This window comes from Phodopus roborovskii, unplaced genomic scaffold (assembly GCF_943737965.1).
Source record: "Phodopus roborovskii unplaced genomic scaffold, PHOROB, whole genome shotgun sequence".
Classification (NCBI taxonomy): Eukaryota; Metazoa; Chordata; class Mammalia; order Rodentia; family Cricetidae; genus Phodopus; species Phodopus roborovskii.
Window position 1 is genome coordinate 16,963,017 of NW_026126448.1, and position 14,943 is coordinate 16,977,959.

At 40.8% G+C, this 14,943-nt stretch overlaps 1 protein-coding gene across 1 annotated transcript; it reads right to left on the minus strand.

The window, feature by feature from the left end:
* Positions 1–212: 212 nt before the first annotated feature.
* On the minus strand, positions 213–8,456 carry LOC127225390 (60S acidic ribosomal protein P1-like). The gene is made up of 3 exons (XM_051188860.1): positions 8,385–8,456; positions 8,172–8,304; positions 213–297 (listed from the first exon to the last, which is right to left on the minus strand). Exons 1-3 carry the CDS (start codon positions 8,454–8,456, stop codon positions 233–235), a joined length of 270 nt encoding a protein of 89 aa, XP_051044817.1. The 3' UTR covers positions 213–232.
* Between the last annotated feature and the right edge of the window lie 6,487 nt (positions 8,457–14,943).

A 14,943-nucleotide genomic window follows, 5' to 3' on the forward strand; every position in this document is an offset into this window, starting at 1 on the left:
TTAGGGACTCCCTTGTCTTTGCTTACTTATCTTTCTTCAAATGCTGCCCTGCTCTATGTATTCCTTCCAAAGCTACCAATCTACTGGTCTTATGTAATTATAGCTTTTTGTCTTCTCATCCATTACTTCTAATTCTCTTTTCGTTTCCTATCCCTTTGCAATATTAGCTACTATTCAGGGAACTTTTTTTTTTTTAAGGTTCATCTTTTTATTGGACATGTTATCAAGAGGCTTAGTCAAAAAGACCAAAACCCATCTCATCATCAGACTCCTCAGATTCTTCCTTCTTTGCTTCCACTTCCACTTTCTTCCCCTCTATCGCGGTAAATAAGGATCAGGATAAACAAATAGGCCAAATAGATGTTTATTCAGGGAGAAATAACTTACAACCTAGACAGATGAACACCAGGAAATTCAGCCCGATCCTCTCCTGTCCGAGTCACGCCAGAAAAAAAGCGCCTTTCCTGGCCCCCTCCGACCTCCTTCCACAGGTCACTTCCGCCCATGGCTCCACCCCCCAATGGGTGTGGTCAGTGCCAGAGAAGGACTATCTCACTACAATTCCCCTTTTAGTCTAAAGAAAAGATTTAGGCTTAATACAAAACTATATATAAAACAGTGAATAACAAGTGTGCTCTAAGAAAAGGAAAATCGAGAACAAAATGACCTACATATCTAGTCCTAGGGTGAGGGCATAATGGAGTTTACAATAGAGTTGTCCTAAGCTGGAAAACGTAAGTCTAGTACCTAATATATCTAACTAGGAAGAGAGAATAACAGTTGTGATAGTTTAATCTTCAACCTCATCAAGACCTGAGAAGGAAATTAACAATACTAGAGTAGACAGGAAATGCGGATGGACAACTTCCAAAAGGTGCAGCAAGGACAGAAACAGCAAGCCACCTGAACAGTCACCCTAGGTCTCACAGCGACGTTGGTACACCCAGATTTGGCTAAGGCCAAGAGAACTTGACAGACCACAACAACAGCAGGGAAATAGAATGGCTGTCTTACCCTGACTTGGCAAGGTCAAGCAGTCTTCTATATTTGTCTCCTGCAAGCACATAGGACTGCATGTCCAAATCAGTGGTCAAGATGGGGGCAATTCTATGCCCAACAGGCCATTAGCTGAGGCGAGATTGAACTCCAGCAGGAGCAACAACAGTGTCCAACATATTTTCGGGAAAGTGCACGGTGCTGTCAGGAGCAACAGTGTCTCATCTCAATGGAGTACTAATATTAAAACATTTAAATGCCATGTTCTGCATGTCTATGAAGTGATTGAAGATTAAGCATCTATATCTGACTAATCTCATAGGTACAGGAAATGTGAGTGAAGATAATCTGTAATACTCGGGAACTTAGCTAAAAAGACTGATTAAAACTTTCCTGAGTAAAGCAGGAACAAATACTTAAACAATATAACTATTTACATATACCTACATGTAAATCCCTAAAATAGAGGTAGAGTATAAGTGTCAAGACAAGAGGTAGAACTATAAAGGGCAGCAAGATAAATATCCCAAATTGTATCAATATACAAAATGTCTTGAATACAGGAAAAGTATTCATACATAGAATATGGTAAAAAATAATGTGCATAAAATATTATAAGTGGAAACATTTAACACAATATAACAAAATATAAACTTAATTTTACATAGCTTACCACATAGGAATACATAACAATGTAAGCTGTAAAATACTATCTCATTCATACTCAAATTCTCAAGGAAATAGGCTAATCTACTTATATCCCATCTAAACCATACCTTTACCCACCATTCCCTATTCCTGTCTAAAAGATAAACCCGAGTGTAAGCATCACCCAATCCCAAATAACTAAAACCAACCCAAAGACGATGACTATTATCCCAAAATTCCAAGGGTAGGGAAAGGGGGCGTAGTCATATTAAGATTACTTCCTGCTGAAATGGGACGATGATTGCTCCAATGGATCCTGTAGGAAGAAAATTTTTAGCAACCAAATTTCTCAACAGAACTGGCTGTGACATATGTAGTTAGTCACTGTGTGGCAGAAAATTCTTGACTGTAGTTCTATTTGAAACTGGCCAGGGTGTAATAAAAAGGTGCACCATTACAGCTAGCTAGTCATGAGTTGTCTCGAGCAAAACAGTCTCAAACCGGTTTTAGGGTGATGTTTGTAGTTCCGATGCATCAGGTTGAGTCAAGTGGAAATGATGATGTGGGGCCCCATCTTCTTTCCGGAAAGTTCAAAGACTGCTGTTAGGAATCGTTATTATTCCTTGTGGAAAAGTTACACATCAATATTAAAGTAAAATTTTCAAGTTTTAAGGTATGCATTAGGGAAAGACAACAATAAGCATTAAAAGTATGTGAGAAAATTAGGATTTCAGAGAGAAAATTGCATAAGATATGAGTCCCCAGATTTTGTTTTCTTCTGCCTTACACCAATTGGCTTCTTGATTTAAGGCAGAAACCATGAATTTAATCTTAACAACATGCTTGAATTTAGAGAAGGAAAGCCAAATCCAACTCCAAAGCCAGCATTGGTTTACAAAATTTGGGACTTCAGGAATACTAGATAGTAGAGAGAAATAGATTTCTATATAGAAATAGTTTACTACAATTAAATTTTTTTTTTTTACCATATATCAGATTCTGCTTCCTTAAGTGATTGTTTCTGAAGAGCTGTCTTCTCTTCTGTAGGCACCTACATGTTCATTGTCTTTTGGCTGTTTGATGATAGGTTTTCTCTGTTTTCCTGTAAAAACAAGAACAGAACACTTCCCCTACCTTTGAGAGGCCTCCGCACACCTCATAGGACCTAGTTTGTTGGGTGACTTGTCATTTCTCTTCATTAAGATGTTTCTCTTGTTCAACTCGGATCTTGATTAACTTAGATGGTATCCATAGTTTTTCTTCTCCTGTAGATACAAATGCAAAACCCCTACCCCAACGTAACACATATCCTGCTTTCCATTCTGAGGTCAGTACATCCTTGAAATACACTGGCTGATTTAGTTCAGAAGTTTTTTCTATTGTCCAGTGTCTTTCTGCAGCTGTTTTTCCTTTTTCATCAGCATTAAGAAAGTTTAATGTTAATAAAGCATTATGTAATCTGTGTTTGGGTGTTTTGGTTCCTCCTGCCTGTTTATGGAGCATTTCTTTTAAAGTACGATTGGATCTCTCAACCACTGCTTGTCCTGTAGGAATGTGTGGTATACCAGTTATGTGCTTTATCTTGTAATACTCAAAAAACTCTTTCAATTTGCTGGAGACATATGCTGGAGCATTGTCAGTTTTTATTTGTGCAGGTATGCCCATAATGGCCATTACCTCTAAAAGGTGCGTTATAACAGAATCAGCCTTTTCAGAGCTCAGAGCAGTAGCCCACTGAAACCCTGAAAATGTATCTATAGTGTGATGTACATATTTTAATTTTCCAAATTCTGCAAAATGAAACACATCCATTTGCCATATTTCATTCCTATTTATACCTTTAGGGTTACTGCCTGGTGGTAAAGGAGTTTGGTTATAGAATGAGCAAGTAGGACATTTCCTTACTATTTCCTTGGCTTGTTCCCAAGTGATAGAAAAATCCTTTTTTAAACCTTTACTGTTCACGTGGTGTTTCTTATGAAACTCTGAGGCTTCTAGCACACTACCTATCAATAAATGATCAATTTCATCATTGCCTTGTGCTAGAGGACCTGGCAGACCCGTATGGGGTCTGATGTGTGTTATATATATATAGGATGAGTCCTCTTTCTGATAGTATCTTGTAACTGTATAAACAATGAAGTTAATTCTGTATTGTCAGGAATAAATTCTGCAGTCTCAATGTGTAAAACGACTCTCTCTGCATATTGAGAGTCAGTAACTATATTGAGGGGTTCTTTAAAATCCATAAGTACCATGAGAATGGCATACAATTCTGCCTTTTGTACAGAATTGTAAGGGCTTTGAACCACTTTGCTAATATTTCCTGATTTATATCCTGCCTTACCTGATTTATTTACATCAGTGTAGAATGTATGAACTCCAGAAATAGGTGTTTTTCTTACAATGCGTGGAAGAATCCAAATCGTTTTCTTTATGAATTTGATTCTCTCAGTTTTGGGATAGTTGTTGCTAATTGTTCCCAAAAAGTTACTGCAAGCTCTCTGCCAATATTCGTTATCTTTCCATAAGGAAGAAATCTCCTCATTAGTTAAAGGTACTATAATTTCTGCTGGGTCCCTTCCTATTAGCTGACGAAGTCTTAATTTACCTTTTATAATCAAGTCAGAGATCTTTTCTATATATGTTTTCAGTTTTTTATTCTGTTTATGTGGTAGGAATATCCATTCTAATATGATATCTTCTCTCTGCATCAAAATCCCTGAAGGATATTCTCTAGATGGTAATATAACCAGAATACAGTCTAGGTTTGGATCCACATGGTCCACATGTGCTTCTAGTATCCTCTTTTCTACCCATTCTAATTCCTTCTCAGCTTCAGCTGATAGTATTCATGGACTATTCAAGTCCTTATCTCCTTTTAGGGCCATTTTCAAGTTTTTCAAATCATGCCCTTCTACTCCAATTATGGTTTGCAGTTGAGAAATCTCTCCTAGTAATTTTTGAAGATCATTAAGAGTCTGGTAGCGATCTCTTCTGATCTGTACTTTTTGTGGTCTAATTTTCTGTAGACCTATTTTATATCCTAAGTAGTTGATAGACTCTCCTTTTTGTATTTTTTCAGGTGCAATTTGTAATCCCCAGCGAGGTAAAACTTCCTTTACTTTCTCAAACATTTTTTCTAATATTTCTCCTTTAGAGTCAGCTAACAATATATCATCCATGTAATGATAGATTATGGATTGTGGAAACTGTTTACGAATTATTTCTAACGGTTTTTGTACGAAATATTGGCACAGGGTGGGGCTATTTAGCATTCCCTGTGGCAAAACCTTCCATTGATATCTCTTCACCGGTTGAGAATTATTATAATTAGGTACTGTGAAGGCAAATTTCTCTTTGTCTTGTTCTTGTAAAGGTATAGTGAAGAAGCAATCCTTTAAATCAATAACTATAATAGGCCATTCTTTGGGTATCAAAGAAGGCAAGGGCATTCCAGGCTGTAGAGAGCCCATTGGCTGGATAACTTTATTGATGGCTCTCAGGTCTGTAAGCATTCTCCATTTACCAGATTTCTTTTTTATCACAAATACAGGAGAATTCCAAGGGCTGGTTGATTCCTCAATATGTCCAGCATTTAGCTGTTCCTGAACCAGGCTTTCTAAAGCTTCTAACTTCTCAGAGGTCATAGGCCATTGTCCTACCCAGACAGGTTCCTCTGTTAGCCATTTTAAAGGTAGGGCTTTTGGTTCCTCTGTTTGTTCAGCATTTTTATTTTGTTTTTGTACTGCCTGGATATTTGTTCTCTGTCTTCTATAGTACTTAACAGTATTCTTTCCACAATCATGAGGTCGTCTATGGTTCCTGGAGGAATGTTATTCTGTGTATTCCATTGCTGTAATAGATCACGACCCCATAAATTTATCACTACATCAGCCACATATGGTCTCAACCTCCCTCTCTGTCCTTCTGGTCCTATACATTCAATCCATCTCGTGCTTTGTTTTACCTGAGACAGGGTTCCAATCCCTAAGAATTGAACATTTACCTCATGCAGGGGCCATCTTTGAGGCCAAGATTTATTAGATATGATAGTTACATCAGCTCCTGTGTCCAGGAGACCCTCAAACAGTCTATTATTCATCTTAACTGTCAATCTAGGCCTATGACTATTTATAGCAGTTTGCCAAAATATACGTTTTTCATTTCCTTCTGTCATGTTTGATTCAACTTCCGTCACTAGTTTGTCATCCAGAGCAGTATGAGTTTTTATAATAGGCACAGAATTTTCTAATTGTCCTGTGGGAGATTGTCTTCCACTGTGACTGGGAATGTTCGAACCACCTGTGACGTGGGGGCCTTCGAGAGGCCCCCCCCCAAGGAGTTTCCCAATGGTAAAGGGTTTCCTTGCTTGTCTCTGGTCGATCTACACTCATTTGTCCAGTGTCTGCCTTTGCCACACCTTCTACATAACCCAGGAGGCTGAGGCCTTCTGTTTGATTCATTCCTGGGGGTGTTATTTCTAGGGAAGCTTTGCCTACAATTTCTTTTTAGATGTCCTATCTTACCACAGTTATAACATCTGACATGTTGATATCTCTTCAAACCTTTGGGGATGGCTTCTCCTACCCAAGCTTCTAAGTCACCATAGTAAGGAACTCTGTTATCTTGATATCTTCTCTGACCTTTAGATATGGCTTCTCCTACCCATGCTTCAGTCTTATTGTCATTATACTCAATGTTGCCTGTATATAGGACCCATTCATCCAAGGGTGCTGATCGAATTTTTAAAGGCCAAAGCACCTGTTTGCATTGAGGATTCGCATTCGCATAAGCTAAAGATTCTATTAGTATTCGCCTAGCATCTATGTCTGCTATCTCTAATTGTACTGCCCTAGATAATCTTTCTAGAAAGATACTAAAACATTCTCTAGGTCCTTGCTTTATCTTGGTATAGGGTTCTATCCTCTCTCCTAATTCATGAACCTTATCCCAAGCATTCAAAGCTGCTGTACTGCATAGAGACAAGATGTGTTCATCATAGGCAGCTTGGGTTTCTGGGTCAGCATAGAGACCCTCACCAAGAATTTTATCTTGGGGAGCTTTATAACCTTTCTTTAAGCCCTGAAGTTCAAGAGCTTTTGCTTCCTCTCTCCATAAAGCCCTCCATTCTAATTGAGAGGAGCTTTCAAGGACAGCTGATATTAATTGATCCCAATCCTTAGGGGTTACCTTGTTATTCCATGCCCATGATTCTACTAATTGCTTCACATAAGGTGAGTGCATGCCATAAGAGACTACTGCTTCCTTTATACCTTTTAAATCTTTCATACGTATTGGTTCCCACTGATATGCAACGACACCTTTTGGATGTTTCTTCGTTGCTGGCTTTTCATGAATAGATACAGGGAAAGCTCCCCTGACCCTAAATGGTGTGGAAAATTTTAAATCTTTTTCATGCCCTGTTACCTGTAGTTCTTCTTCTGATGTATCAGACTGAAGGTCTTCTAAAGCCTGAAATCTATTCACCATTGTTTCTTTGAGTGTCTGAACTTCTTGAATCAAATAACTTTCTAGAGACTTCATTGCATCAGTCAGTTTCTTACTTTCTCCAACTACAAATGATTCCATGTTTTTAATCTTATCATCCTTAGATATTATCTGAATGGCGTGTAAACTGCCTTCCAGAAACAATGTTCTATCTGCTAGCTTGGCATTATCCTCAGACATGGAAGAGATTCTGTCATCTAGTCTTTCTATCTGATGTTCCAGTTTTTTAAACTTATTAGTAGCTTCCTCCTACCAGGAGCGAGCTGTTTCTGCTAGTTTGTTAATGCATTGCATTGTTTCTGTTCTGGTTATTGAGGTATCTGACATGAAACAAATTATACCTTTCAGCTCGCCAACGCCATCTTCAATATTCTGAACCTTTCTTTCTATACTTTCTATGCTTTGAATTCTATCATTTTCAATGTTTCGAATCTTTGTCTCTATGCTTTGAATTCTATCATTTTCAATGTTTCCAATCTTTGTCTCTATGCTTTGAATTCTATCATTTTCAATGTTTCGAATCCTTGTTACTAAGTCTCCTATGGTTTGTACAAGTTCCTTATTGTTTGCTGTAATCTCAAACCATTTCTTTAAGAATATCATGTTAATGATGAAACCCATTGCTATTACAAAATAAAAGTATATATTGGTCCAGTCATAAGTTTCTTCTGCTAAAATCCCTTCTACATATGAAGTAAAATAATTCCTAAAGTTCTGCATAGTAAAATTATCTGCCATAGTTATGGAACAATTTATCTCAGATTTTATATCAGCTTAAATTGCAAAGGATGTTACAATTACCTTAGGTGTAATTCTGCTGTCCTGGAACTTTTAGTTGTATATCTCAGCTTGTGGTAGCTACGCCTGGAGGTGTGTCACCAAATAGCGCCTAGCCGCCGAGGCTCGTCTGATCCCGGTTCTGCAACCTAGAAGTGTGCCGCCAAATATTGTCCGGCAGCAGACGATCCTTCTGATTCCGGTCCCTGTAAAATAGCTCTTAACAAACTATGACAAGCAGAATTTTCCCTCAGCTGGGGCAGCAGCGGTAGAGGGGGCAGGACCACCCACTGGTGCGGTTCCAGCTGCTGGAGCAGGTCCACCAGCCCCTACGTTGCAGATGAGGCTCCCAATGTTGACATTGGCCAAGGCCTTTGCAAACAGGCCAGGCCAGAAAGGTTCAACAATGACACCGGCTGCTTTAATGAAGGCATTGTTTTATCCTCCGTGACCGTGACCATCACCTCGTCATCGTGAAGGATGAGGGCGAAGTAGATACAGGCGAGCTCAGAGACAGAGGCCATGTTGCAGACTGCCGGGCATGGTGCTAGTAGCCAGATGAAGTGAGGGCCTCACCCCAACGCGGCCTTAGCTTCCTCGGAAGAACGGAGCACCTTGGCGGCAGCTGAGGAAAAGGCTTCAGGGAACTTTTTTAAGGCTTTATTTATTTTTATGTGCATGAGTGTTTTTGCCCCATATGTCTGTGCACCAGATATGTATGTTGTCTGTGTAAAGGGTATCAAATCCCCTGAAACCAAAGTTAAAGATATTGTTAGCCTTCATATAGATGCTGGGACTTGAACCCAAAGCCTCTGGAGAAGCAGCCAATGCTCTTAATCACAGAGCCATCTCTCCAGCCTCATTAGTAGACACTTAATTGCCAAGAACAGAAAATTCACTTGATTCTTATAGTAACATCATAAGTTGCTTGCTAGTTGATCTTCATTTTATAGATGAGAAAACCAAAACACAAAGAGATGTCAAAATAGACCTAAGCCTGGGGACACTCCACAGAATTTGTTCATTTATATGTACATGTTACAACAGTGGTTTAAAAAGAGGCAGCCATGAGGGTTGGTCTCTGTGGGTGTAAGGCCAGCCTAGTCTATAGGGTGAGTTCCAAGACAGCGAGAGCTGTATCACAGAGAAACCCTGTTTCAAAAGCCAAAAACAAAGAAGCAGCCATGAAATTTGGAGGGATCACGGCAGGGGTGAATATGGGAAGGGGTAGGCAGAAAGAAGAATGGGAAGTAATGTAATTTTATGTCTATTAAATAAAGCAATTGCATTAAAACTACATGAAATTTCCTTTTTTAAAAATTTCACCTAAAAGGGGCAGGAGAGATGGTTCATTGTTAAGAACACTGGTTGCTCTTCTAGAAGACCCAAGTTCAAGTACCAGCACACACGGTGGTCCACAACCATCTGTAACTCTAGTCCCAGGGGATCCAACACCGTCTTCTGGCACATGATCCACGGACATGGAATGCAGGCAAAACACTCATAAACATAAAAGATAACAAATTTAATTTAAAATATGCCTAAGACTTTACTACTAGTAAATGGCAGAGTTGACATTTGATGGCAGCTGTGGGCTTCAGAACCCATGTTCTGAGTTGATATTCTGGCCTGTCAATCATAAATCTACCTTTCTGCTTTTTCTGAGCTACTTTCAGGGTGCTACTAGAAATCAATATGAATTTACCAATTCTCTCTCCTTCAAAGCATTTACTGCATTTTGGGGAGACTTGGAATTTTTTCCTTTCACAGCTGGGGCTCAAACCTAGAGCTTTTCATATTATCTTGAATGTATATGTAAATTTTATTATTTAAAAACTTGCAAAAAAAAATCACACACTGAAATTAGCCAGACCCAAAGTTTATACATCTCAATGAATTTCTATACAGTTGGAATGGCCATTCTGAAGTTGTGGAGCTTAACAGTGGATTTTACACTTTCACTGTCGAATATATTTTTATGCATTTATTCACCACCAAAACTGAAAAATCCACAATAGAGTCAGAACTGGGAAAACAATTAGCTCTGCATCCTCTTTCAGAACTCATGTCCATTCAATTTTAAGAAGTTTATAGATACTATTTTTTTTTATTCTTTTCTAAATGAGCATACAATATCATAGCTCTCATTGGGGTGTTTTCTCCCTGCCCCTGCCCCTCCCATGCCCCTCCCCCTTCTCCTCTTCCATGCCCCTGCCCTGCCTGCTAGTACCCTTCTTCCTCCTATAGCTATTCTGCTGCTTTCGTGTTACATGTATTCTATTACCCCCTCCCTTAAGACCTCTTCCCACCCCCATAGTATTTTCTAGTTTCATGACATGAACCCATCTGCCAAGTGCATGTATATGTACACATAATTAAATTTCAATCTGGGACTCAAATGACAACAAATACCAGCAAGGACAATGAATTTTTACTCATTGCTGGTAGGAGTATGAACTGGTGTGGCCACTATGGAAAGTAGTATGGAAGTTTCTCAAAAAAATAAAAATAGAACTACTGTATGACCCAGCTACACCACCCCTGGGTCTGTACCCCAAGGACTCTAAATACCATCACAAAGAGGCTTGCGTGTCCATGCGTACTGCTGCACTGTTAATGGAACCAGCCTAGAGGCTCATCAACAGAGAAATGCACAAAGAAAATGTGATACTTGGTTCTTTCCTCAAAATCTCTTTCTGCCTTATGATTTCTAATTTTATTCCTTTTAAAATCTTGTCATTGTACCCACCTTGCGCATTCTCTCCTGCAAATAGTATATGAGATGCTGTAGTTCAGGACAGGTGTGGTGGCCCATGCCTTTAATCCCAGCACTCATTGACCATCTTGGTCTATATATCGAGTTTCAGGGCAGCATGAGGTACATAATAGAGAGATGCTGTCCCATAAAACAAACAAACAAAAACAAGCTGCTGTACTTCTTAATAACTTGCTTCACATACATAAGTCATCAGCTTATGCAAGACCTCCTGTCGTCTTTATTTCTCATCCCTGGCCCTCCCACTTGACACCTCAGCCTTATTCCTGTGGGTTCAGGCACAGGTGCTTGTTGCCAAGCCTAACAACCTGCATTCCATCCCCAGAGCCCACATGGTGAAGGTAGAAAATCAATTTGCATTAGTTGTCATCTGACCCCCACACATGCACCATGGAATGTGTGCCTCCCACACATGCAAAGTAGATAAAGAAAGGTAAAAACAGACTTCACATGGCACCCTAGCAATATGTATATATATATATATATATATATATATATATATATATATATATATATAATTTCTTTATTATTATATCACATATTAATATATAGGCATTCTTTCTATTTTCTTTCTTTTCATTTAAATTTGAAACAAGGTTGTTTTACATGTCAATCCCAGTTCCCTCACTCTCCTGTCCTCCCCTGCCACCCCCCAAACCCCAGCCCATTCCCTTTCTGCTCCCCAGGGAGGGTGAGGCCTTCCATGGGGAGTCTTCAAAGTCTGTCATATCGTTTGGGACAGGGCCTATCTTTCTATTTTAAATATCAGTTAAATTTTACATTTATATTTACATACATGTTGAACTCTTTCCATATAAGATGGCTTGGTCATCTTGTCTCTTTTTTAAATTTTTATTTGGTTATGAAATAAATGATGGTAGAGCCCCCTGGAAGTTGCAGAGAAGTCACACATATGGTCCCTAATCAGGACCCTGCCCTTAAAGAAAGGATTCTGAAGGCTCAAATGTGGATTGATGCTGTTACAAAACCTGTCAGTTTCCCTTTGGAACCCCCCCTCCCCGGGACTTCCTAATGCCTGGCGTGTCCACACTTAACCAAGGACACTGGGTATTACTGTGTAAGTACTCCCTTCCATGATCCTCAGACAGGCTGTTTCGCACTGAGTGTCTGCCTTTCTTTCTCTTACCACTTCCCAGTTCTCTCCCAGGATCACCCACTCCCTCGGAATGCTGGTTGTCTTGGAGTTGGCCTCGCATTTGTTAAGCTGAGTCAGCTTGAACTATGAGTGTCTTAAAAAGCAGATTCTGGACCAGTGAAATGGCTTAGCAGGTAAAGATGCTTGCCACCAAGCCTACAGCCTTGAGTTTGGTCCCCAGGACCCACACAGTGAAAGGGGAGAAGCAACTCCCACAGTTGCCCACCTCCACATGCAAGCCAAGGCACATGCGCACATGAACACAAATAATAAACATAATTTTACATTTTTAAAGTGGAGCTTGAGACATAGCTCAGCAGTTAAGAGCATTGACTGCTTTCCCAGAGGACCTGGGTTAGGTTCCCAGTATACATATAGTGGCTCACAACTGTCTGTAACTCCAGTTCCAGGGGATCCAAAACCTTCTCCTGGCCTCCAGAGGCACCTGGCATGCATGCAGTATGCAGATGTATATGAAGGCAACATTCCTATACGTATAGAATAAAGTAATTTTTGAAATGTTTTTAAAGCAGGTCCTTAGCATACATTCAAGAATTGAAGAAATTGCCAGCTGAAGGCAGCAGGACTCCCCTCACCGTGAGGTAGGATCCCCATCATAAGGACTCTTAGGTGGTTAACTGGGGCTAAGATACAAGCATGAGGAGATACAGTGGGTTACACATCTCTGCATACAACCCTTTGCCAGAGAGCAGTAGGCCCCTTCCCTTGACTGGAGGTCAGGCAGAGGCCTCACGTGACACTTGCTACCTCCTCTGTGTATAATAATAATAATAATAATAATAATAATAATAATAATAATGAGGCCCCAGTGAATAGTCACCAAGGGAAAGCTGAAGGACATGACTGGAAGTGGATGCTGATGGTGTTGAGCGGGAGAAGGGATGGAACACGGGGATGGAGAGGAGGACTGCCGACCTGGATTTCTGTCTTGGGCCTCAGCACCGGCCTCGGGATAGGAGAGTTGGGGCTGAAGTGGTCTCTGGAATATTGGGGTAAGACTTAGTGTGTACCAGGACACAGAAAGCCCAGCTCTAATTCAAGCTGAGACTGTAATTAAATTGATAAGTACAGATAACGCTATTAAGTTTGTAGCTGAAAAGGTAGAGTGCTCAGGTGGCCTGCAGAGATGGCTCAGGGGCTCAGAGCACTTACTGCTCATTCAGAGGACCTGAGTTCAGTTCCCAGGAGCCCAGGCAGGAAGCTCACAAGTGCCTGTAACTCCAGCTCCAGAGGATTCTGACACCCTACTCTGAACTCCATGAGTATCTGCACTACACACACACACACACACACACACACACACACACACACACACCACACCAGACACAAACACACACATATCCCACAAACACCACACACACATACACACACACACACATATACCACACACACCACACCACATACCAGATACACACAAACACACACCAGACACACTCACATATACCACACCACACACACACACCACACACACACACACATACCACACCACACACCAAACACACATACACACACCACATACACATATCGCACACCACACCACACACATACCAGGCACACACACACACACCCCAAAAAAATATTTAATCTTTTTCTTAATGGCTGCTCAGTTATCCCACAGGAAGCAGCAGCAGGAACAGCTAGCATAGAAGGCTGTGAAACAAGAGAAGAGGGCAATGCTGGTGAGTTTAGACTCTTGTAAGAAGAGTTCCCACAAAAACAAAACAGAAACCAACATTTAAAAAAATCTGGCCGGTGGTGGCACACCTGTGATCCCAGCACGAAGGAGGCAGAGACAGGTGGATCTCTGTGAGTTTGAGGCCAGCCTGGTTTACAAAGCAGGCTCCAGGACAGGCTCCAAAGCTACAGAGAAACCCTGTCTCAAAACAAAAACAAAAACAAACAAACAAAAAAAGCAACAACAACAAAATGAAAAACAAACAAGAGTTCCAAGAGTCTGGAACTTAGGCCTTGGAGGACGGGCAGCAATGTGCTGGAAACTGATGTTACAGAGCTTCGGGAAAACTGCAAAGTGGCTTCAGCTGCTGCCAAGGAAGGCACTGCTGATGCCAGGTCGAAGAAGTGTTGCTAGGGCGACGTGACAGGAACAGGAAGCCAACAGGAATAAGCAAGTCCCCTGTCTTCCTGCCACTGCTTTCCCATCGTCTGGCAGCGCACATCAGGAAGCGGCTGTGGTCTTCCGAGCCAGCTCCAGCATCTCACACATGGCATGGAAGGCGGATGTGGCATTAAGACGCAATAGCTTAGCTAACAGAAGACAGACTAACATAAATGAAGGGATGCTCAAGCTTCCAGAGCTAAAGTTGAAAGGACCAGAGAAGTGAGCCTGCTTAAAACCACAGGGCCCTCTGGGCTGCACTGCCAGAGGACCAGGGTTCAATTCCCAGCACCAACTGCCCATGACTTCAGCTCTGTCCCAGCCCATAGAAACAGCGCCACTTCATCTTGACTTCAAGTCAGAGAGTTCAAACCCACTATTGCTCTCTCAGAATTAAACAACAGAAGGTCTGGCCTGAGGTGTGGCTAAACTAATGGATGTCTTACTTTGACAACAGGATAGTTATCCTAAGATGTCTATTGTCTATCTTGCCTTGACAACAGGATACTTGGCTTACTTGCTCTTTGTATTGAGAAGGTAATCGTGCTTGCTTGTTCTTTGTATCTTTGCAAGGAAGTCTCTTTGCCTTCCTCCACTTTTGATTGGGATATATAATGACTATGTGTAATAAACTTGGGGCTCTTTCCCCAGTATTCACTGGAGTGCCCTCCCTATTCCATCCTGTGTCTCTGTCTTTTCTTTAGTAATACTAATTTTTCTACCTGCCATTTCTTAATCCACACACCCTCTCTCAGGCATGGACACAGATAACGACACAGCTCCAGGAGAGTTTATGCCCTCTTCTGGCCTTCATAGTCACTGTATGCATAAGGTGTACATACATACAATGCAGACAAAACACCACACACATAAAATATAACAAAAAACCAGAGGGCCCAGCAGCGCCCTCTGAAACAAACAGGAGTAAGCCCTGGCATTACC